Source organism: Chelonoidis abingdonii, chromosome 25 (genome assembly GCF_003597395.2).
Source record: "Chelonoidis abingdonii isolate Lonesome George chromosome 25, CheloAbing_2.0, whole genome shotgun sequence".
Lineage (NCBI taxonomy): Eukaryota > Metazoa > Chordata > Testudines > Testudinidae > Chelonoidis > Chelonoidis abingdonii.
Genome location: NC_133793.1, coordinates 18957872 through 18981484, shown reverse-complemented (window position 1 = coordinate 18981484; position 23613 = coordinate 18957872). Strand labels below are relative to the sequence as shown.

The following is a 23613-nucleotide window of genomic DNA, read 5'->3' as shown; positions in this document are numbered from 1 at the left end:
ACGCAGACGATGGTTACGGGTCGTTGTCCTGTAACGTCATTACGGCTTGCCGAAAAGAGAACTGGCAATGAAGATGACAACAATGGTATCCTACTCTCCCTCTCGAACTGTACTGTCCGCTGCTATCATGAGTGCCCGTAGCTGAAACCGGCCGGGGCCGCAACGCAACAAGCAAAATTGGGCATTGAACTACACGTGGGACTGAAGTCGAATCCCTCCTTATGGTTCTAAAATATAGAGGTCAGTCCCTTGCCTCGAAATAAGGGGCCAAGGTGTATCAGAGGACCAGTTGTATCAGAGCAGCAGCTGCTCCGTGTCAAGTATTGACAGGGGGTGGCCCCTGCAAGAACAGACCCCACCCGTTTGCCTGTTACCTCACTCCCCCAACCTTCCTGGGCTAACCGTGTCAAGGGTCCTCGCTCCATTTGTGTCATGAAGTTATAAAGAACTCGCAGGAATAAGAAAACAGAGACTTGTTTAGTGAGATCTATAAATGAGGGGGCAGGCAGCCTCCCGGGCTAATGACAGTCCAGGCAAGTACAGAATCTTTTCTTTATACAGGAAAGGGAGGGGGCTGATGACGGCTCCAGCCCCAGTTGCTAATGATGAAGACGGTTACCAGCCGTTCTGTACCACCTACTGGGAGTAACTGGGAGTCATTCCCATTTTTACCCTCAGAGGCGCCCCCAGGCCACAGCCTCATCCTGAAGGCCATAGGAACAGGAGGCACTCACGTGGCTGATGGGCGGACAACGGATTTGATCAGTCATATTGTACCGTCTACCACCGGGGAGGGGAGAGGAGTGGATACTGCTCTTCACTGCTGCAGCAATCGCGTCTACCAGTAAGCATTCGAGTACACATAGGGTGACACTGAAAAGAAGTCAAGAAATGATTTCTTTTCCCTTTTCTTTCACGTGGTGGTGGGGGGGAAAGAAACTGAGGAGCTATTCCCTGAACCACGCCAGACAACTGTGTTTTGAACCTACAGACATTGGGAGCTCAGCCAAGAATGCAAATACTTTTCAGCAGACTGCTGTGGACTGTGGGATAGGCTGGAGTCCTCAGTACCCCCCTCCATCCATGAGCGCCATTTGAGTCTCTGGCTTCCGTTACGCTTGTCACGCAGCGCTGTGTATCCTGGAGATTTTTTTTCAAACGCTTTGGCATTTCGTGTTCTGTAACGGAGCTCTGATGAGGAACAGATTTGTCTCCCCATACCAGCGATCAGATCTAAGTATCTCCCGTACGGTCCATGCTGGAGCCTCTTTTTTGGATTTGAGACTGCATCACCACCCGTGCTGATCAGAGCTCCACGCTGGCAAACAGGAAATGTAATTCAAAAGTTCGCGGGGCTTTTCCTGTTTTACCTGCCCGCTGCATCTGAGTTCAAGTTCAGATTGCTGTCCAGAGCGGTCAGTGGTGCACTGTGGGATACCGCCCGGAGGCCAATAACGTTGATTTCCGTCCACACTAACCGTAATCCGATATGTTAATATTGAATTTAGCGCTACTCCTCTCATCGGGGTGGAGTACAGAAATCGATTTAAAGAGCAATTTATATCGCTATAAAGGGCGTTGTAGTGTGGACGGGTACAGCGTTAAATCGATTTAAAGCTCTTTAAATAGATTTAAATGCGTAGTGTAGACCAGGCCTTAGTGTCAATATCCCCAGATGGGGACAGTGAGGCATAGAAGTCTATGATGATTATCTCATTCCCATGCTTCTGGGGGAAGAGTTGGCCAACCGTGTTAAGCTAGCCAAGAGTGTAGGAATATGGTCATGGGGATCAGACCCATAGATTATTTTTTAGGGCCAAATTTTCAAAGGTATTTAGGTGCGAGAATCAAGAGTGTAGGAATATGGTCACCCGCAGCCAGGGTAAGCAAGCCTTCACACTTATTCCTGTTTCTGAACCTTCTACCAGGGCCCCATCTGTGTTATCAGAGACCCAGACTGAGGTGGTGGAACTGAACCCCATTCCAACGCCTGCAACAGCAGTAGTAGATCCAGTCCCAGAGACCCAACCAGAAGGAGTCCCAGAACTGGAAATGATGAAGCAACCAGCACCAGAACCACTGCCAGCACTGAATACAGCACTTACAATGCCATCTGCAACTCCAACGCCAGAGTGCACCACTGAGATTGCACTGGCAGGAGCAGTTAAACCTGAACAAGAGGCTCAGCCAGAGCCTGAAATACAACCTAGTGCACCAGCGGAAAGTGGTTCACAGTCAACAGAAACAACCCCATCACCTACATCAATTCCAGAGGGACCAAACCAAAGTCTACAATCCAGTAAGGAACTGATGTTTCCAGGGTCAATGGAACAGTTCCAGGCTGAGCAGAAAGCAGATGAGAGCCTCAAGAGAGCTTGAACAGCAGCACGGAGCAACCCTACCACCTCTCAGCTCTTTTAATAGGTCTATTGTAGAAAAAGGACTTTTATAGAAGAAGACTCTTTCTGGTGGGCACAGGAGGACCAGCATCCTCAGAGACAGCTGGTAGTTCCAGCTAGGTACTGGGTAAAGCTCTTGAGCTTAGTCCACGGTCATCCTAGTGGCCATGCTGGAGTAAACAGAACCAAAGACCATTTGGGGAAGTCATTTCATTGGGGGTGAATGGGCAAGTATGTTTCTACCTATGTCCAGTCTTGTGAGGTGTGCCAAAGAATGGGAAAACCCCAAGAGCAGGTCAAAGCCCCTGTCCAGCCACTCTCCATAATTGAGGTTCCATTTCAGAGAGTAGCTGTAGATATTCTGGGTCCTTTCCCTAAGAAGAGACGCAGAGGAAAGCTGTACATACTGACTTTCATGGATTTTTGCCATCCGATGGTTGGCAGCAGTAGTAAAATTTAGCACATAAATAGAGTTTGCAGGATTGGAACCTAATTGCTAATTAGTAATATCCACACAGGGCCTGATTCAAAGTCCATTGAACTCACTGGAAAGATGCGCATTCATTTCAGTGAGCTGGGGATCAGACCCATAGATTATTTTTTAGGGCCAGATTTTCAAAGGTATTTAGGTGCGAGAATCAAAAAGGGGTTTAGGTGCCTAACTTCTACTTTAGATATCTAAATTCCAAGATCAGGTACCACTCAGATTCAGAAAAACCCAGCTCAACTGCCACCAAACTCTGTATACACCTAAAGTCACTTGTCACCTGTATTTCTGAAGGATCCCTAGACACCTATATTTCTGCCTCTGGGCATGTACACAGCTGCTTCCCTCTAGGTGTCCAGACTGCTATGTCAGAATGCTATTAAGGAATCAGTGGAAGATAGGCATTCCTCTGCCTAACTCCGCTGTGGGGCCTGATCCCTTAGGCAGGCTCAGAGGCCGTTTATCAGATTGAGCTCCTCACATGAGCTCACACAAAGTGGGGGTGGGAAAAAAGGAGGGTCTCTCTTCTATCTTTTAGCTTAGTGGCTAGGACATTCATCTGGGATGTGAGAGGCTGTGGCTCAAGTTTTCCCCTACCCTACCCATTGAGATGTTCTGATTGGTGGTGTGGCCTCAATCTCTCCTGTTGAAGCCGTTCCACTTTGGATAAATAACAAGAGATATTGGAGCAAAGGGACTAGATGCTAGGGCTCCCACATCCTGTGTGAGTGCCTTAACCACCAGGATACAGCATGACCCTACGCTTGTGCTTTTGCTCTCTAGCACAACAATTCTTGAATTATGTAATCCACAGTGGAACAGCTTCAACCGGAGAGACTGAGAAAGCCCCACATTAGACTATCCCGTAGCTCAGTGGCTTGGGAACTCATCGCAGAAGTGGCTAAGCCCTGCTCATATCTCTTCTCCCTTCGAAGGGATGTTCTTGTTCTTTTCGTTCCCTGGGACCCTTTACAAAAATGGAGTAGGCACCTAATGCCAAGAGAGAGTTCACAGCTGCGACTCAGAAGCAGGGAGAGGTGCCTCCCTTCAGCCCAGACTCAGGTACCCAACTCCCTGCGAGTGATGGGGCTCAGGACACACTCATCTCCTCGGCATCTCACTTTGGCTAGCTTAGGCAAGCAGCCGCTTATCTCATCTCTTCCCTTCCATTGCATAGGGAGCCTGGGCACCAAACTCCAGGTTTGCAAATCCAAGTGATTCTCTCTGTCTAAGCCTTAGGTGTGGTGATGCAGAGCATTGCAATGCCCAAGTCCCTCTGTGAATCTAGCCCCCAGACCAATTAATGCACAGCCCGTTAGTGCACTTTAGAAATCACACCCCCTTAGAGCAAATTTCTCAGTGTAGACCAGTCCTCACCTTAGAACGGGATTCCAAAAGCCAGCACGCTGAGCGGGAGCCAGTCCATTAGCCAGTAGGAAATGATGAGCAGAGGGTGTGATCCCTGCACTCAGGATTCTCTGTCTGAACACTCTGCTGGAGCTAGCCAAAGTCTCTCCTACCAGCCATTTTGTGGGGAGTTAGGTGTACACTACTACCATTCACCTCCTCACTTACACCAACTGAGTGAGAGTGCATCGGGCCTGTGACTTCAATGGGGTCACAGTGGTGGATTGGAAACTTGTTAAAATGGAAAGTGTAGGGGACAATTTCCTGGTGCAAGTGCTGAGGACCAACTAGGGCAGAGCTCTCTTGATCTGCTGCTCACAAACGAAAGAATGTAGGGGAAGCAAAAGTGATGGACTTTGACTCCTCAGGAACTGATGGGCAGAATTCCCTGGGAAGATAATATTGAGGGGAAAGGAGTCCAGAGAGCTGCTGTATTTTAAGGAATTCTTATTGAGGTTGCAGGAACAAACCATCCTGATGTGTAGAAAGAATAGTAATATGGCAGGACCAGCTTGCTTAACAGTGAAATCCTGTGATCTTAAACACAAAAGAGGCTTACAAGAAGTGGAAGTTTGGACAAATGACCAGGGAGGGTATAAAGTTTGCTCAGGCATGCAGGAATGAAATCAGGAAGGCCAAATCACAACGGAATTGCATTGCAAGGGCTTTAAGAGTAACAAGAAGGGTTTCTACAGTATGTTAGCAACAAGAAGAGTCAAGGAAAGTGTGGGCCCCTTACTGAATGAGGAGGCAACCTAGTGACAGAGGATATGGAAAAAGCTAATGTACTCATGATTTTTTTGCCTCTGTCTTCAGAACAAGGTCAGCTCCCAGACTACTGCACTGGGTAACACCATGGGGAGGAGGTCACCAGCCCTCTGTGGAGAAAGAAGTGGTTCAGGCTATTTAGAAAAGCTGGATGAGCACAAGTCAATGGGGCCGATACACTGCATCAGGAGGTGCTAATGAGTGGCGGATTGATGCAGAGCCATGCCATTATCTTTGAAAACTCATGGCAATGGGGGAGTTTCCGATGATGGAAAAAGCTAATTAGTGCCCATCTTTAAAAAAGGGAGATGGAAGCTTGGGACTACAGGCAGTCAGCCTCACCTCCGTCCCTGGAAAAATCTGAGCAGGTCCTCAAAGAATCAATTCTGAAGCACTTAGAGGAGAGGAAAGTGATCAGAACAGTCAGCATGGATTCACCACAGGCAAGTCATGCTTGACTAACCTAATTGCCTTCTATGACAAGATAACTGGCTCTGTGGATGAGGCGAGAGCAGTGGCCTGTTTTCCTTACTTTAGCAAAGCTTTTGATAGGTCTCCCAGTATTCTTGCTAGCAAATTAAGTATGGACTGTATGAAAGGACTATAAGGTGGATAGAAAGCTGGTAGATCATCAGGCTCAAGGGTAGTGATCCATGGCTCCTGTCTTGTCTTGGCAGCCCATTCAGAGAGTGCCCCAAGGGTCCTTTGGGCAGTTTTGTTCAATATATTCATTAATGATCTAGAGGATGGCATGGACTGCACCTTCAGCAAGTTTACACTAAACTGGAGGAGTGTAGATACGCTGGAGGTAGGGATAGGATACAGAGGGACCTAGACAATAGAGATTGGGCCAAAAGAGTCTGATGAGGTTCAATAAGGACAAGTGCAGAGTCCTGCACTTAGGACAGAAGAATCCCATTCACTGTTACAAACTAGGGACCGAATGGCTAGGCAGCAGTTCTGCAGAAAAAGGACCTAGGGTTACAGTGGATGAGAAGCTGGATATGAGTACAGTGTGCCCTTGTTGCCAAGAAGGCTAAGGCATTTTGAGCTGTATAGTGGGCCTTGCCAGCAGATTGAGGAAGTGATCTTCCCCTCTAATGTGCATTGTGAGGCCTCATCTGGAGTACTGTGTAGTTTTGGACCCAGACTACAAGAAGGATATGGAAAAATGAAAGAGCGGAGGACAACAAAATGATTAGAGGGGCTGGAGAATGACTTATGAGGAGAGCTGAGGGAACTGGGATTGTTTAATCTGCAGAAGAGAAGATGAGTGGGGGGATTTAGAGCTGCTTTCAACTACTGAAAGGGATTCCAAAGAGGATGGATCTAGACTGTTTTCAGTGCACCAGATGACAGAACAGGAGTGATGTCTCAAGTTGCAGTGGGGGGAGTTTAGGTTGGATATTACAAAAAATTTTCACTAGGAGGGGGAAGCACGGAATAGGTTACTAGGGAGTGTGGAAATCCTTCCTTAGAGGTTTTTAAGGTAGGTTGACAAAGCCTTGGCTGGGATGATTTAGTTGGGGTGGCCTGCTTTTGAGCAGGGTTGGACAGATGACCTCCTGAGGTCCTTCCAACCGATATTCTATGATTCCATGATTCTATGATATAATGTTCCCAACACAAAGAGGATGTGCACTCGGTATTTTAGTAGGTGACTACAAATCCACCACATAACACTTGTGGAGCTCAGTGAAGGGAGCTTAGAGTCGGGAAGCTGGGAGAAGAGGCTGTCTGGGCAGAACCTGAACTGTTGGAGGTAGCTCAGGAAGTCGGTGAGGACATGGCACAGGACCATGAAGGAGGGCTGTGGAGTCTCTCCCAAGGGAAGCTGGGCACTGGGGCACCTGACAGAAGGAAGCATGCTCCTGGCAGAAGACTGGGATCACCCTGTCCCAAGGGACCCAGAAGGAGGGCAGCAGATATAGGAAGAGGCCTTGGGGAGGAGAATTGGGTCAGCTTGTGGCTACAGTGGGAGACAGTTCCTTTCCCAGGACCAGGGCCCATAGCAGAGGGTAGTGTTGAAGATTGGACCAGGCACTCCCTTCCAGCCATTCACTGCCAGTGTGCCCTAGATCCCTGAGTGATTTAAGCTTTCAGAGCCTGAACAAAGTCCAGCCAGTGCCCCTATCATGTGGGTGTGTGTTCCCTCATACTACCACCCTTGGAGAGGGCGCAGCAGCCCCTGATATTAAGGGGAGAAAGAGATGATTAATCAGAACCCAGGAGTACTGGAAGCTGAGACCAGGAAGAGATGGGCCAAAGGCTGTTGTGGGCCCATCACAGATTTAGGATGGAAGATTACTGTTTTCCTTTGGACTTTCATTGCATCAGAAGGGATGGGACAGAAGGTTTAGCTAGAGGGCTGAGTCATCTCTGTAACTGAATTGTGCTAAAAGACGAGAGAATCATTGAAAACCCAAGAGGGAAACTGAGGCAAGTTGACTTCAGTGCCACACCATAAAGGGGTGTGCTGCAAGACTGTACCCTGCTAAAGGTCTCCTTGAGAATCCCAGTCTTGATGCCTACTCTGTTCTTTGAACTTCAGAAGAACTTCAGAAGAAAGGCTACCTCGTATCAGGTAAGAAGGAAACAGACACGACAATAACAGGGTTAGCTAAATAGGCAGACCTATAGACTGGGATCTGATCTCAAGCCATTGTCATGTGTTGGATGTTGCAGTAAGTGCCCAATGGCTTTATAAACAAGCAGAGTGGAGCCCACCCCTAAGCCTTGTCTAGTGGATGACAGCACACTCTGCCCTTATGGCCCTGAAATAAGGGAGGAATGCAAGTGACACTGCTTTGCCCAAGAAAACATATCACTTACCGACCTGAGGGCTCTGAACCTTCATACAGCTGTGTGACACCTGATACTTGTACCATGGGTGCTGCTGTCATGTAAAGGCACCTCCTCAGCAGTGAGTCCTAGTGGATGAGAAAAAGGGGGCTATACCATTTAACGGGTATTATGGCCAGCAGTGGGTGAGGGATGGGGAAGTGAGTTAATTTATTCTGGTTTACACATGCTCAAGTTCTGGCGATATACAGGGAAAATATGGGAACTGGGACAGCTTGACATAAATCAGGAGGAATTCCATTGATGAACATACTTTTATACTTGACAGTTTTGTAAATTAAATTGAATGGAAAATTAAATCCTAAAATTACATATGTTAATTAATGGGAATATATGGGAGGGGAAATAAATGACCTCACATGCTTCAGTGGAAGGACAGGTGAGGTGAGGTGTGTGAAAAAGGGAATGATTGTTTTATTTGGTGGTGTACGTGCAAAGCCCTTTGTTTTCATTTAAAAAAAAATACATTGTTAAACATTTTCTGGAAATTTATCAGTGTTTATTATAAAAATGTAAAAAAGCAGCTGAAAAATCAATGCAAATATATTAATCTCAGAGTTTCTGGGTAAATATTGAGGTTAATATTGGAAGGTGGGAGAACTGAGAAAAACAACAAATAGAAAGTAAAAGCAGTTTAATGCTGTGATTTATTTCATGAACAGTACATACACATATGCACGTGCATGTTTTTATGTGTGTGGATCTTCTACTACATTGCCGTAATTTAGCAGAAACTAATGTATTATTAACATAGACATCTACCTGATGTAATGTACTAGAGTTTCTTGATGTAATCAGTATTTTCACATATTTGAGAGGTGCAAAATTCAGCTGAAAATTGTTAAAAAAAAAGTTTTTGGAAAATCTGGGAAATTTTCAGTAAAAATTGGTAAAAACTGAAAAAGAAGGCCTTCTGCATGTGTTAGAGTAATACCGTGTGTCGGGATCCTTATATGTGCACCTCTTTATGTAGATTGTGTGTGTGTGTATGCTTGTGTGTGTTTCTGTATGTGTGTGTATCTCTGTGTCTCCCTTTGTGCCTGCATGTGTATCAGTGTGTGCGTGTTGGGAAATGAATGCTTGGTTAGTATTCATGTGTGACTGCTCTGTGCATGTGAATTGTGATTTGCTGTGTAACAAGCAGCTGAAGCCAGATTCTCAGCTGGTGTCAATGAATTTAGCTACACTGAGGACAGCCAAGTTAGCTGGTGAAAATGAGTGTGATGATCTAGCCTGATGTTCTGATGTCTCCCTGATTTCTCCCCTGTACCTCTAATGTCCAGGCACAATTGTGCTCCACAGTGCAGTAACTGCAACTGACTGATGCTAAATGCACCTCTGCCTGATATATCCAGAGGGTCATCTGCATCACTGGCAGCAGCTGTGCATTACCACTGTCTTAGAGCTCTGTCCAGGCCTCTCTGTGAATCACTTGGTGATCTCAATCTATTTCATAGCAGCAATGGGCCTGAATGAAGCTTCCTGGACTTCAGGAAGTGAGACAAAAGAAGCTTAGATCCAAATACCCCCAATAAAGGTGGGGAGTCTCAGAATCCAGAACTGAATTTCACAGCCCTGGTCATTCGCTTGTCATTAGTTGGACAGGCATCAAATGAAAACCACAATCCTGTGGACCACTGGTTCTCAAACTAGGGCTGCCGCTTGTTCAGGAAAAGATCCTGGCAGGCCGGGCCGGTTTGTTTACCTGCTGTGTCCAGAGGTTTGGCCGATTGCAGCTCCCAGTGGCCATGCAGCTCCAGGCCAATGGTGCCTGCAGAAAGCAGCGTGGGCTGATGGACATACTGGCCACTGCTCCCCGCAGCCTCCATTGGCCTGGAGAGGTGAACTGCTGCCAGTGGGAGCTGCGATTGGCCGAACCTGCAGACGCGGCAGGTAAACAAACCGGCCCAGTCCACCAGGGGCTTTCTCTGAATAAGTGGCAGCTTGCACCTCTATTGAAGACCACTTTGACTGTGGACCACACCACACTGGCCTTCCTTAATGCAGGCTCACAAGCCACATTTAAGGGACAATAGCATGAGTGCTGAGCAACTTGGGTTCTGACCTTATAGAATGATCAATCAGGCGCACTTACAGCACACTGCATAATGGGGGGTAGGGAGTGAGGCCAGCTAGGAAGAGAACATGTGCTCATGTATCCCATTGATCTACTCTAATTCATCTCTTGATCTAACTATCCATCCATCCATCTGATTAATCATCTGTCTCATCATTGTCTTTTTTGCTGCCTATCTGTCCATCAAGATGTCCTGTCCATGTTTTCCTTCTGCTTCTTGTCCATCCAGTTATCTAGCCCATGGCTGCCAATTGTCTGTCTTTCACTTCTGTGTGACCTCTGCCTTGCCGTCTGCTCATTTGTCTAATCATTCTCCAGACCTGGGCTAATAGTGAGTTTATATTCCTCCTTATCGTAAGTCTACCACTAATGACCCATTCCCATGGAAAGTGGACTTCTATGGGGAGGGGCTGCTGATGTGGACATGTCAAGTTCAAGGCATTACATTAAATTGAAAGATGTTAGCCTGATTTTGTAACTAAGAAAACATTCCTTCTCATCTGGTGACAGTAATTCAACAGTAAAGCAGGTGGGAATTGGCAGCGATGAGCCTCGCAGTGTGACTAACTATTACCAGGGCAAGCGTAGACTTTGACAAGTGGCTCTGGTTGTCCCTGGTGACTGATTAGGAAGTGGCAATAAAACAGTCTTGTCCATTGGTGCATAAGGTGGTTGACCTTATACGCATGCAGCTGTTTTTATAGGGTCTGCTCACAGATCTGTGACAGGATGCGCCCATTGCAGGACCCCTGTCAATTTCATTGGAACAAGTTAATTTCACTTGATTGCTTTGCTCAGATAAAACTAATTTAAAAAAAATAAAAGCTTACTTGACTGTGTCTTGTTAAACCACCTTGAACTAGCAACACACCTACAAAAAAAAATCTTCTCCAATTAGGCACTGAGGCAGTTCTGTGACTATTGAGATGTACAGGGGACACCACGGTCATTAAAACTTCCTGCTTTAATCAAGCCTCTAGAGTATGTTAACCCAGCTGAGAGCTGGGGCCTGGCGGGAGATTAACAACCTCTCAAGGAATATGAGCTGAGTGGCAGAACCAAGTTACTCATTTTTAATGGGTCCATCGAGGGCCATTAGAAAGGAAAAGCTGGGAAGAATGCAAGGTCTCAGTGGAAGTCGTCACGGCTGATGCAGAAAAGGAGTCAGAGCATTGATTAAGTTCAGACAAGGAGGAAGGGGTGGTCTGTTCCTTATTAAAGTACCCCTGATGTTATAAGTGAAATGGGTCAAGCTGTTCTCCAGCCACTGTGAACAGGATCCCTTCCTGCTAAATTCCATCAGCCCTGAGGTAGGCGAGGGAATGATAGGGGAGGATGACTGCAAATGAAACTGACCATCGTAAACAAACCTCAGATTCCACGTGGTTAGCGAAGACGCCTGGCAAGGTTGTGGTACAAAAGGCAATTTCCAGTTTCTAAGCCTCGATGACAGAGCTCAGGCAATGTAACCTGGTTGTGACAGGCATTGCTGTCTGCCATGAACCCCAGCTCTGCTGTATGCCCTGAACCTAACCCACAGCCCTCCCCATATGTTCCCATCTCATGGGTCTCACACACACACAAAGTCTTGATGATGCACCTCAGTCCCAGCCTGCAGCATCCTTGTTATCCCAGCCTCATGGGTCCCCCTGCACTCATCATCACTCAAACTACTGCCCGACCCTGCCCATCAAGTCTATTATTGCCCCGTCAGATCTGCAGCCCCTGCTATCCCAGCTTTGGTCTATCACCCTGCCCCCTACATCTTCTTGCTGAAACCATTAGTCTTGACCCACAATCCCTGCTGTCATCCCAGGATCTTTGGCCCTTTCACAGCTTTGGTGACATGCCTCAGTCCTGCTTGCATTACCCCTGGCTATCTCCTGTCCTTCAGAACTGCTCACCCAGCTCGCCAATACATCACTCAATAATGAGCTACAACCCTTCTGTCATTCTGTTCTACCCAAACACACACCTCTGACAAATGGCCTCTCATCCTGGCCCTTGCTAGTCAGTTCACACCCACCACACACCTCTTTTGAATGCCGACAGTCTCTGACCCTTGCTAGCCCAGGGCCTGCCATCTTCAGAGCTCTGGTATTCTACTAATTCTGACCTGGCAAGCCAGTTCCTTGGGGAAGCAGCTGAGCTGTCTCAGTGCTATTCACAACACGCAGCTATGCACTTTCCTCCCGGTGCGCGCGCACACACACACAACAACACACCACTTCCACCACAAAACTACTTAACTATCAATAACAAGAGACACACATTGCACTCTGAAACATCATTCCATTGCAGAGGAAACACAAACAGGGAGAGAGAGAAACAGGCTGGTACCACCATCAGGGCATAACAACATTGATACCAGCAACTTCCTGCACAAGACGAAGGCTGATCTTGGGCTTCAAGGCATTGTGGCCCCTCAGATACCATATAGCTTCAGTCCGGCTATGCCCCTGTCATGCATGTCACTGAGACTTTGACTGAAGGTTGAATTTACAAACCAAAAATAAATGCGGATTGTATCTCCAAACCCCACTAAGCAGGCTAGGAAACCTCAGGTCTTAAATACATGACATGAACTTCAGCTGGCATGAAGACCATAGCTCCATGAGTCAATGGGTGCCAGATCCCTGCGGTGTCAAGGGCTCGAGCCGATACGAAGTCAAATACTTGTGTGATACGTAAATCATCGCCTGTCCTCGTTATCCCCACTTGGTAAAAAGGGATAATTGGCATTCTCGCCCTCACACAGGGTGTTTATGACATTAAAGTCTTGTTCATGACTTGTGAGTGTGGAGACACCACGAAGGATAAGTCTGTGTAAATCTAGAACATATTCTTTGAGTGATTCTGCAGCATGCAGAAGATCCAGTTTTCTGTTGCCTCAGTTCCCCTCCCTTTAACGATGGGATAAATTCCTCTCCTTACCCCATTGAATGAAGGGAGAGTTACGTTTATCAGCTTGGTTGTGGGAGTTGCTCCGAGTCTACGCTTGCGTTGGATGGCATTTACTATCCTACAGAGATACTTGCTAGCTTCGAACAATGAGACCCCACCCCATACTGAGATCAAAGACCAAGCTCCCATTGGCCTCAGTTTACCAGGACTGGGGCTATGTGTTGTACTTGCTGAGGAACTTAACAATACAGAGGCAAAATCTCTGTGTGATGCGTTGAGGCACTGCTGCAATCCAACCCACATTCAAGTGCCCCAGACGGCTTAAGGAGCTGTTTTGGTTTTAGCAATTTCTAGACTCCTACTTTTAGCCAGGACAGGCCCATCATGGATCATTCTAGTCTACCTCCTGCACATGACAGGCACTTAAGAACCCCCGCTTCCCCTCTGTAATAACCTAACCTTGGCTGAATTACTGAAGGCCTCATATCTGATTTAAGGCTTCAAGTTACTAGAGAAATCCTTGTTTACTCTAGTTCATCATGCCAAGTACCACTTGTGCCCATGCTGCGAGGAAGGGAAGTGAGTGAGACCCACCCGTACATAATAATTCTGTTTGTAACACATCTTCATCTATGTGTCCCATCTCCAGCCGATTGTGCCTATTGCTATAGCCGAGATCAAGAGAGTGGGATCCACTATAGCCATTCTGACCATAGACAGGAAAACATTTGAAAATGGATCGTGGGACAAAAGTAAATAAGGAGAGACTAAGAGTACGGCTCCATATCAAGTAGATTCTGTTTGCTGTTATACTGATGCACTAGAGAGCAGGCACAGGGTCAGAATATGAGAAAAGACAGCATTTATAGGAAAATGAGATGGAAGAAGCAATAATTTGATAGTTGTAGAGCCAAAAGGCGACCACTGTGTAGTCTAGCATATGCACACCTGTTTTAAAACAGGCCGTTAGGACTTCTTGAATTAATTCTGCTTCAATCAATAGTGTGATTGAACTAGAGCAGATCTTAGCAAATTAAATTCAAAAGAGGCAGATCATCTTGGAAATGACAATGATGAAATATGAATAAAATACATTGAACATATCATTACTATTGTTTAAAACAATGGAGTCTTCTGGCACCTCTAGAGAACTAATCAAATTTATTTGGGATATAGCTTTCGTGGGCTAGACCCACTTCATTCATATGCATGGGATGGAAAAATACAAGGAGCAGGCGCCAACTGGGCAAGCGTCTCTATGCAAAATGATAATGGACCCAAATTCTGAACATCAGGAATCGTAATGTCAAAAATCAGATTAAGGAGAACACTGAACTCCCTGGGTCACTCATAACGACCTCTAAAAGGTGGCAATTCTTCAACAAAAACAACCTTCAAAAGTAGATTTGAAATTGACCAACTGATTTCAAATCTTCCAACTTGGATTTGAAATTGCAGAAACTGCGAATTAATATTGCAAAAACTAGACACTATGAGATTTAGGCCTGAATAAAGACTGGAAGCTGGTTGGAGTCATTACCAAACCTAACTAGATTTCCCCAATACTGTAGCTCACACTTTCTTGTCAACTGGTTTGAAATTGGGCCACTCTTCATTACCCACTAAATAAAATTATTTGTCCTCCCTTGGTACACTACTGTTAATTCAACTGTGTCGTTAGGTTGACCTCATACTTGGATAAGCATCTCCATCTTTTCATGTATTTGTTATACCTGCTCTGTATTTCTCCACTCCATGCATCTGGATATGAAGGGGTTCTAGCCATAAAATATAAATTTGTTATGTTTGAAAATAAATTTGTAAGTCTCTAAGATGCCACAAGGACTCCTCATTGTTGTTGCTGATATAGACTAAAACCCGGCTTACCACTCTGAACCTGATTATTATTTGTTATGACCACTTTTTGCTCTTGATAGTCACATTCTAGTGAGTGATTTTTCATATTATAGTACCTACAGCATAACTAAGATCTGGGCACAGTGAATGAACAGGTTAGAATAGTCCCTGCACTACAAAGCTTACAGACTAAAATAGAGAAAGCAGAACAAGGGAAGGAAAAGGTGAAATAGGCACAGAGGAAGGAAGTGACTTGCCCAAGCTCACCACAACCGTCAGTGGCAGAAGCCAGGGCAATAAAACCCAGGAGTCAAGTTTTTTAGTAGAGAGGAAGTTTAAGAATATAATTCATTTGAACGTATGGTATTGGAATGGAAAATTAATAGGGCATGTTTATATTTCATCATCATCTTGCATCTATTATATCACCCAGATTGCTCCAGTACAAAGACTAAGGCCCCATTGTTGCTGGGTGCCTGTACAAACACTAGTTGAACAACAGTCCATGCCCAAAAGAGGTTATGATCTACAGGCTCAAAGGATTAGACTTATTATTGATAATGTCGATAAATGTCAGTTTCACCAGACACACACAAAACGGACAATAATATTTCCATCTATTAATAATCAACATTTGCAGATTAGGCCAAAATAGAAAAAATGGGCTTTCTTAGAACTTATTACGTTTTTAATTAAGGCTATTACTTATGTATGATTTGACATGTTTCTTTACAATTTTTGTGTTTTAATGCGTTATAAAAGTTTTAACTTTAAACTCAACATTCTATTGTTGCTAATATATGTCTAACACCTACCACGTCTGACCTTCCCCGATACAGTTTCGCTCAACTTGTATGCTGATAATGGTTAAAATCAATAAAAAACTGAAAAAGCTTTAAAATAAGCATCCGATATTATCAGCAGGAGTTATTAAAAAAATGCAATTGTGCTAAGCCTACTTATTGGTTTCAAATAGACAAGACAGACATAAGATGGAAGGAAACAAAGTCCAGAGCAAAGTTAATTTAATGAAGACATTTAAATACATTGAAGAAGTGATGGGAAATTTGTATACTCATAGTTTTATTAGTGTTTAAGGCCAGAAGAGACAACTAAATAATCTAGTCCAGTGTTTCTCAAACTGGGAGTTCCCAACCCAAAAGGAGGTCACAATCTATTGTAGGGAGGTCACGAGTAGCAGCGGCTGCTGGCCGGGCACCAGCTCTCAAGGCAGCACGCTGCCAGCAACAGCGCAGAAGTAAGGTTGGCATGGGATGGGCGGGTGTTCATCACTTTTTGGAGTGGAAGTCATTCACCAGCACTGAAATATTAAAAAAAACAGAATCTACATAGGGTCATGCGAGATGAGCGTTTTTAAATACTTTTATATTAACTTTCATGCAAATTGATGATTGATCTTCATCAAACACTATCTCTTGAGCTAGCAACTTTTCATCAGGTACATCCATGCAGGTGTTCTGAAGAAACAGAGTGTAAATATCACCACCCACCCAATTATGCAAATGGGGACTGTGGGTTCAGAGAGGCGAAAAAGTTATCCATCAGGCCAATGCCAAAAGCCAAATTGGAACCCACTCACCTGGTCCCAGACTTCAATAGCTCATTAGTAAAATGTCTCTTGAAACAAGGAAAAGAGTTCAGCTGATTAAAAAAACTCAGTCACCTGGACTCTGTGTGAGAATTGGTGCAGATGTGCAAGTATCACCACTGACCTGTAGCCTTTAGACTAATATATAAGTAAAAGTATCTCTGATCATCACAAAATCATTGTGAAATGACACTGAATGCGAGCATAACTCTGAATGAGCGAATCACTGAAGGACATTCATCAATGGTACATGCTAATGTTTGCAGAGCCTGATTATGCCGTACCCTAGCTAAGAGATTAAGAAACTCCCCTTATATCTCATTCCGCAAAAGATGTACAATTTATACAAATAACGTCTGAGATAATTTCCCTGAGGTCCTTTGGGCATTAAGGTCCGTGAATAGTCTCATGGGTTTCTGCACTTATTTTCACTCAATAATTATTAAAAACATTAACCTCATTACACTTTTCGAGCCTAAGTCAAAGCTCTAGGAAAGACATTATTTGTATTTTTATTTATAACATAGATATCAGGAGCTCAGATCCGCGACAGCGGGAAGGAAAATAATATCAGCTGACTCCACTAGACTGTATTCGTCCTTGGGTTAATAATAATGTTCTCATCCCATGTGGCCAGGTCTGCTTCCCAATGCTTAATCTTCCTTCATTTCTCTTTGATAGATTTTCTTCACCATGCTATGTGTACACTTTATTGATGTGTGTGCTCTGGGTGATCCTTTGACGGTGTGGCTGTTAACTGGAGTAAGAGAACTTCCTTGACACATAGGCATCTGGGGTCAACAGTGGTTAATGTCTACTCTTCCCACAGGCTTATTGCGGAAATGTTATGCCACACAGTGAAGGCGTGGTTATCTAAAACTGCTCAATTGACACTCATAGGATTATGTACTGTTCTCCTACCTATGGTTATGCTTATATCTAATCAGGTCAGCTGATGAATCATGGGACACTAGTGAGATCATGGTCACTAACAGCATTTTTCCGATATGGGATTGGGACCCATGCAAAGCGTATTGTTTATCGGATTGTGTGTTCAGCCTGTTACACAGGGCCCATTTTATGGGGCTTCTTCCTGTAAACCCCGCCTTCTTCCCTGCAGAAAACTGAAGTACAGTCATACTCGTTGTGCCTTTCCACCTAAGACCCTGTTTTATTAACAGTTTCTTCACATTTCCCAACCACCATGGCTTCTCTCCTGCCTTATTTCCTGGAGAAACTGAAAAGAGTCACCTGGTTGCGCCTCCATTGGAATCTGTTATTTTAAGTTCCCTCCACCATTTCCAGAACCACCATAATGCAACAATCTATTTACAGCACCTACAGCACTTTTTGGCTCTCTCCCCAGAACCTGAGGGGAACTGAGATCTCCCTCCCTTGAGGCCTCCATGCGACTGAGCTCAGCTAACCCTAGTCCCTGCTCTCTTTTCCTGTTTTGAACTTCCTTCCTGCCTTTTTATCAGCCTTGGACTGATGGGCTAATTGGCTCCTTATCCCATCCAGGTGGCAAGTGTGATTGCCTAATTACCCCCTCAGCTTTCTCAAGGGGAACTAATTAACATCCAACTGATCAGAGTGCAGGCTTACCTGTTCTCTCATTGCACTCTGGTCACTCACCTCCATCTTGCTGCCAGAAGAGATGGAACCTGAGACTTCCAGAAGGAACACCTGAGTCGGTACAGCCTGAACTAAAGAGTCACTAAATACTAACCTAAATATATAACACTTTCTTCATCCTTTACAGACTGGACGCAGAGAAGGGGCAGGGAATATAGATTGATGAGGGGCTTATATATCTCCTCTGAGCAAAGGAAGATGAACCGAGCCCCTGAAGACCACAACAGTTCACATCCCTACTTGGGTGACAAATGCCATTTGTGTGACACACCAAGGATTGAACTAGGGGCTTCCAGAGCTAAAAAGCCAAAGTTGCTATTGCTTGAGTGCTATGAACTGCAGCATACCCATGCCTTATGTAGATCAGAAGACACCTTGGCTGGGGTTATAGTCCTAGTAGCTTCTCAGCCCAAGTTTCAGTAGGCATTGTGTGGCAGCTGGGATGTGGGAGTTGTCTGGGGACTCCCAGGCCTGGGTTCAAGACCTGGGACATTATATGGGCTTGCTTAAGTTCTTCAGGGAAAAATTCACATATTTCATTTGTGGGACTTTTCAAAAGAACCTAAGGAAGTTAGGCATCTAACTCCTATTGAAGTTCAATGGTAATTTGATACCTAACTCCCTAAGACCCCTTTGAAAAACCCCACCAAGGACAACTAACCTGGAAAATGACCATGGATGGGTTTAGGGGGAAGGAACTGCAGGCAATGAAGGGTGATTCAATCCTACTAAAAAATAAAGTACTCCCATTAGAGGAAATGGACAGCATCCCTCCCCTCAGTTACAGTAAAACACCATTGCAATTCTCATCTAGAAAATACACGTCATCAGCAGACTTCGTATGAAATGGTTGGCTGAATGAATTTTGTTTTGTTTTGGCGTAACTAGTTCAAGGCGGTCATCCTCACAGGAATATCATAAGAATGTTCCTTCAGAGATTACATCCCAAAAGCCAGTGGATGGAATAAATACACCCCTCTTTCCTTCCACACATTTAGTCCTTTCAAGCTAGGATAGCGAACCACTCTCCTTAAAAGTGTAGGCTAAGATTGAATTATTTAAGCCCCCAATTGTTGTAACACTGATGTCCATTGGGCATGCTGCTGGAGACTGCAGGGGACCAAAGTCAGATCATTGGTTTCTTCATCTGAATTTTCCATGCAGGCATACAGAACACTGTGTGTGTGTGTGTGTGTGTGTGTGTGTGTGTGCGCGCGCGTACATTCATACACACGCTCAACTGCATGTATCTCTGTGTATGTATGTGAGTGTGTGTATCTACATAGTCAAATCCCTCTGACACTCTATCTATTAGAATATCAGCTGATCTATGAATCTATCTTTCTCTCTCCATCTAATCCATCATTCTCTCCTCATCTAATCCTGTGTCAGGCCCTTTGCTTAAGAACATAAGAATGGCCATACTGGGTCAGACCAGTGTTCCATCTAGCCCCGTATCCTCTCTTCCGACAGTGGCCAATGCCAAGTACTTCAGAGGGAATGAACAGAACAGCATAATTACCTAGTGAACCATCCCCTGTCGTCCAGTCTCAGCTTCTGGCAGTCAGAGGCTTAGGGTCATTCAGATAATGGGGTCCTATCCCTGACCATCTTGACTAATAGCCATGGATGGACCTTGAACTTATCTAATTCTATTTTGAACCCAGTTGTACTTTTGACTTCACAATAACTTTTCCAAGTCTTCCTATTTGGTCAAAATCTTCCCATTTGCCTTAAATTGTTCTATATAATGCACTTTGCACAGCGGGCCATCACTGTTTGCTTAGATTGTTTGATTTCCTTTTCTCTATTCGATTTCCAGTGTGTGTATGTGTGTCTGTGTGTCCTGTTGCCGGCTGCTAGAAGGGATGAGCCCTGCTCTGTGTGTGTGAGAGAGACCCTGTTGCCCACCGACGGAGAGAAAGAGCCCTGGTCTCTGTGTGTTTGTGTGTGTGTGTGTGTTTCTCTGCTGCCCCTTGCTGCAGGGGATGTGCCCTTCCGTGTGTGTGTCTATGTGTGTTGAATATCCATGGGAATGGTCCTGTGGTCATGGCATAATTTTAGGTGTCAGAAGACCTCAGTTCCATTTCTGGGGATGCTGACTCACTGTGACCTTGCCCAAGTCCCTTTACCTTCCAATCCCCACTTTCTTCCTTAGTAGCTCACTCCAGTTAGATGCATTGCTTTGTGACCCAGACATTGAAGATGCTAAGGATAATTATCAATATTTTTTAATTTCAATTTTGCCTTTTCATTGTAATGTCCATTAGTATGAAATTCTTTCTCAATAAATAATCTGGAAGTAAATGTCTGCAGAAAAAGTCGTTTCTTAAATTGTCAGATCTTTCTTATTGCAAGCTCCTTATAGTAAGGGTCTGAGACAAAGGTTCTCCACTGGTGTAAATCAGCACAGTTCTACTGATATCAATGGAGCCATGAGGGTTTACACCTGCTGAGGAACTGACCCTAGGTCTTCTTTTGTATACTGAGAGAACGCAAGGCATTTAGGATGCTCTTGGGATAATGGCAGCAACGATTTAAATTCCTCTCTGATATTTAGGGAAGAATAATATAGTTATCACATCAAGGGCCAAAATCCTCCATTGATTTCAGTATTCTTATCTCTGAGATGCAGTTGACCCATAATGCTTTTAACACTTCCAAGGGCTGTCCTTACACTGTCCTTACTTATGTGAGTTACGACCTCAGTGGGAAGACTTGCATGAGTTTAACTCTTGTCATGATGAAGGCATGGATGAGATCAGAATTTTGACTGCATTTTGGAAATTTTCTTTAGTAAACATGGTTGTAGAAAAAATATTCCCAAAGGCAAAAAGACTGGTCCCATTTTGAACTCTCATGTAGATGGGTGGGGGGAGGGTAAATGCTCTGAGGCATAAGAGTTAGATCCCCAGCTAGTGTAAATCAGTGTAACATCATTGCTGCCAATGGGCTAGATCGTCAGCCTATGTACATTAGCATAGCTTTACTGATTTCAATAATCAATACCGAAGTTATTATTTCCAGATAATGAAGCTCAGTTGCATATTTATATACATAATGGCAGCAGCTTTTTGTTTGAAGGATTCCAACAGATGGGAAACTAGTACTAATTGTATAGTTAACATTCACATATTGGAGGTTCTTCAGGTCCAGCTCCAGAGTCTGTTTGTTACCTCTAAAGGGGACCCATTCTGAGAGAGACCCTGGCCAGAACCAGACCATCCTTGGTGGGGTTTTTGTACCTTGCTGAGCTGCACATTCTTCTGTTTGTGGGATTTCTAACTACCTACACCTCATCATTCTGGTGGGAAATTTGTTCATTATCCTCCTGATAAAACTCAACCCATCTCTTCACACCCGCATGTATTTCCTCCTTGTGAGACTGTCCTTCTTGGAAATAGAACAGGGGTAGGCAACCTATGGCATGTGTGCTAAAGGCAGCACGCAAGCTGATTTTCAGTGGCACTCACACTGCCTGGGTCCTGGCCACCAGTACGCGGGCTCTGCATTTTAATTTAATTTTAAATGAAGCTTCTTAAACATTTAAAAAACCTTATTTATTTTACATACAATAATAGTTTAGTTATATATTATAGACTTATAGAAAGAGACCTTCTAAAAACATTAAAATGTTTTACTGTCACGCAAAACCTGATATTAGAGTGAATAAATGAAGACTTAGCACACCACTTCTGAAAGGTTCCCAGCCCCTGAAATAGATTATCAGGCTTGGGAGGAATCTCATCTAGTCCAACCCTCTGCTCAAAGCAGGATGAGTCTCTAACTAAGTCACCAAATGGCCCCCTTAAGAATTGAACTCAAAACTCTGGGTTTAGCAAGCTAATATTCAAACCACTGAGCTAGCCCTCAGATTCTGAGTCACTTCCTGATGGGACATAAGAGCATTTCCATGGCAAGCTGCACAGCCCAGCTGTATGTTTCCACCATCCTGGGCCTCACTGAATGCTGCCTCCTAGCAGCCATGGCGTATGATCATTATGTGGGCATATGCCACCCCTTGCACTACACAGCCATCATGAGTGTTCAGGTGTGCACGCAGCTAGCAGCCACCTCATGGGTCATCAGCATCTTGGTGGAAGTGGTTCAGACCAGGAGGATCTTCAACCAGTCCTTCGGCGGCTCCAACCGCATCCACCATTTCTTCTGTGATAGTTCACCAATGGTGAAGATGGTGTGCACAGACATGTCCAAGATCAAGACTGTTTTTTTGGCCATGCCTGTGCTGTTCAACATGAGACCTTTCCTGTTGATAATCCTGTCCTACAACAATAAAGATTTCTCCACCTTCTCCTCCCACCTCATGGTGATGACTTGGTTGTATGGAACGGCCTTAACTTCTTACATGAGTCCCAAGTCCAGCTACAGCCCAGAGAGTGATCAGATGATTTCCCTCATGTACAAGGTCATGATGCCAGTATTTAACCCGATAATATCCATGCTGAGGAACAAAGAGGTGAAACAAGCCTTTAGTAAAACAATAGAGAAGAGCATCTTCTCACACAAATGGAGAAATTAGAGAAAAAAACAGGAGTTAGTCAAAATGGGAAGAATAAGAGAAATCCACCAGCATTTTCCTGAATTTCTCCCCCCTTGCCCTCTTTTCTTCCTTGACATTTTGCTATGGGGGAGGGGAATGACCTGTTCTATACCTGGTGGGAAAACGGGTAGGGAAAATTGTGTTTTTTAAAAAATCTACTATTTTAATCTAAATTTTAAGGATTTTTTTGTCCAACGTCTGAAATTCAAATCTTTTTGACCAGATTGCAAGTTGATTGAAAAACAAAAGAGAATATTTAGTAAAAGTGCTATCCCAAATTATATCTTCAAAATTTGAAATGTTAGAGGAAAAATATACATGTGGTTGAAAAGGAGAAATATTTCATAACATTTCCACCTTGTGTGTGTAAACCTAACAATTTTCATTAAACTTTCAATAATATAAAAATACCCACCATTTCTACAGTAAAGTGCAATTGGCTGCCTCTTTTCCTGCTCTATCACTCCAGTGCAAACATGTCTGGCTGTCTCTTGAATGCATTTCCCCAGACTCCCTGACCCAAATTCAAATAACAATTCTCAGCACTTGTGAATGACTGTCTATTGAATACTCTGATGGAGCTTTACAAACCTACATTGCTCCTGCCACACAACAGCTCTGTGAGGAAGATCTTAACTTCTGTTATGTTCTTCACAGGTGCAGGTGTCTGTGCTAGGAGCACTGATTATAGCTTCAGGATGTGTATCATATATTCCTTGATTTTTAAGGCCATAGGAGACCATTGTGATAATCTAGTCTAACCTCCTGCCGAGCACAGGCCAGCGAATTCAGTCCAGTAATTCCTGCACTAAGTATGCACCAAATATATTACATATCAGATATGTAAAATAATAACTGTGTTAAATACTCTTCTATAACTATGTGAGGGTCCGAGTATAACAATATTGACTAAATAACTGTGTACACTGTACATATTTGTATAATAATTATCTCTGTGTAGTCTGATCTAGATATACTCTTTTGAGGGCTTGTCTACCTATGTTACCACCTGCATGTAACAAATATACATTTAAAACCTATGTACCT

At 44.3% G+C, this 23613-nt stretch overlaps 1 protein-coding gene across 1 annotated transcript; it reads left to right on the top strand.

Annotated features, from left to right (window-relative positions):
- The first annotated feature begins 9 nt into the window (after window positions 1-9).
- LOC142045948 (olfactory receptor 10A4-like) lies at window positions 10-22608 on the top strand. The gene is made up of 2 exons (XM_075060875.1): window positions 10-85; window positions 21869-22608. Exons 1-2 carry the CDS (start codon window positions 10-12, stop codon window positions 22543-22545), a joined length of 753 nt encoding a protein of 250 aa, XP_074916976.1. The 3' UTR covers window positions 22546-22608.
- The last annotated feature ends 1005 nt before the right edge of the window (window positions 22609-23613 follow it).

Coding starts and splice junctions, on each gene's coding strand:
- LOC142045948 (XM_075060875.1), top strand. CDS start 10: ATGGTTACGGGTCGTTGTCCTGTAACGTCATTACGGCTTGCCGAAAAG. Junction 86..21,868: donor CAATGAAGATGACAACAATG/GTATCCTACTCT, acceptor CAAACCACTGAG/CTAGCCCTCAGATTCTGAGT.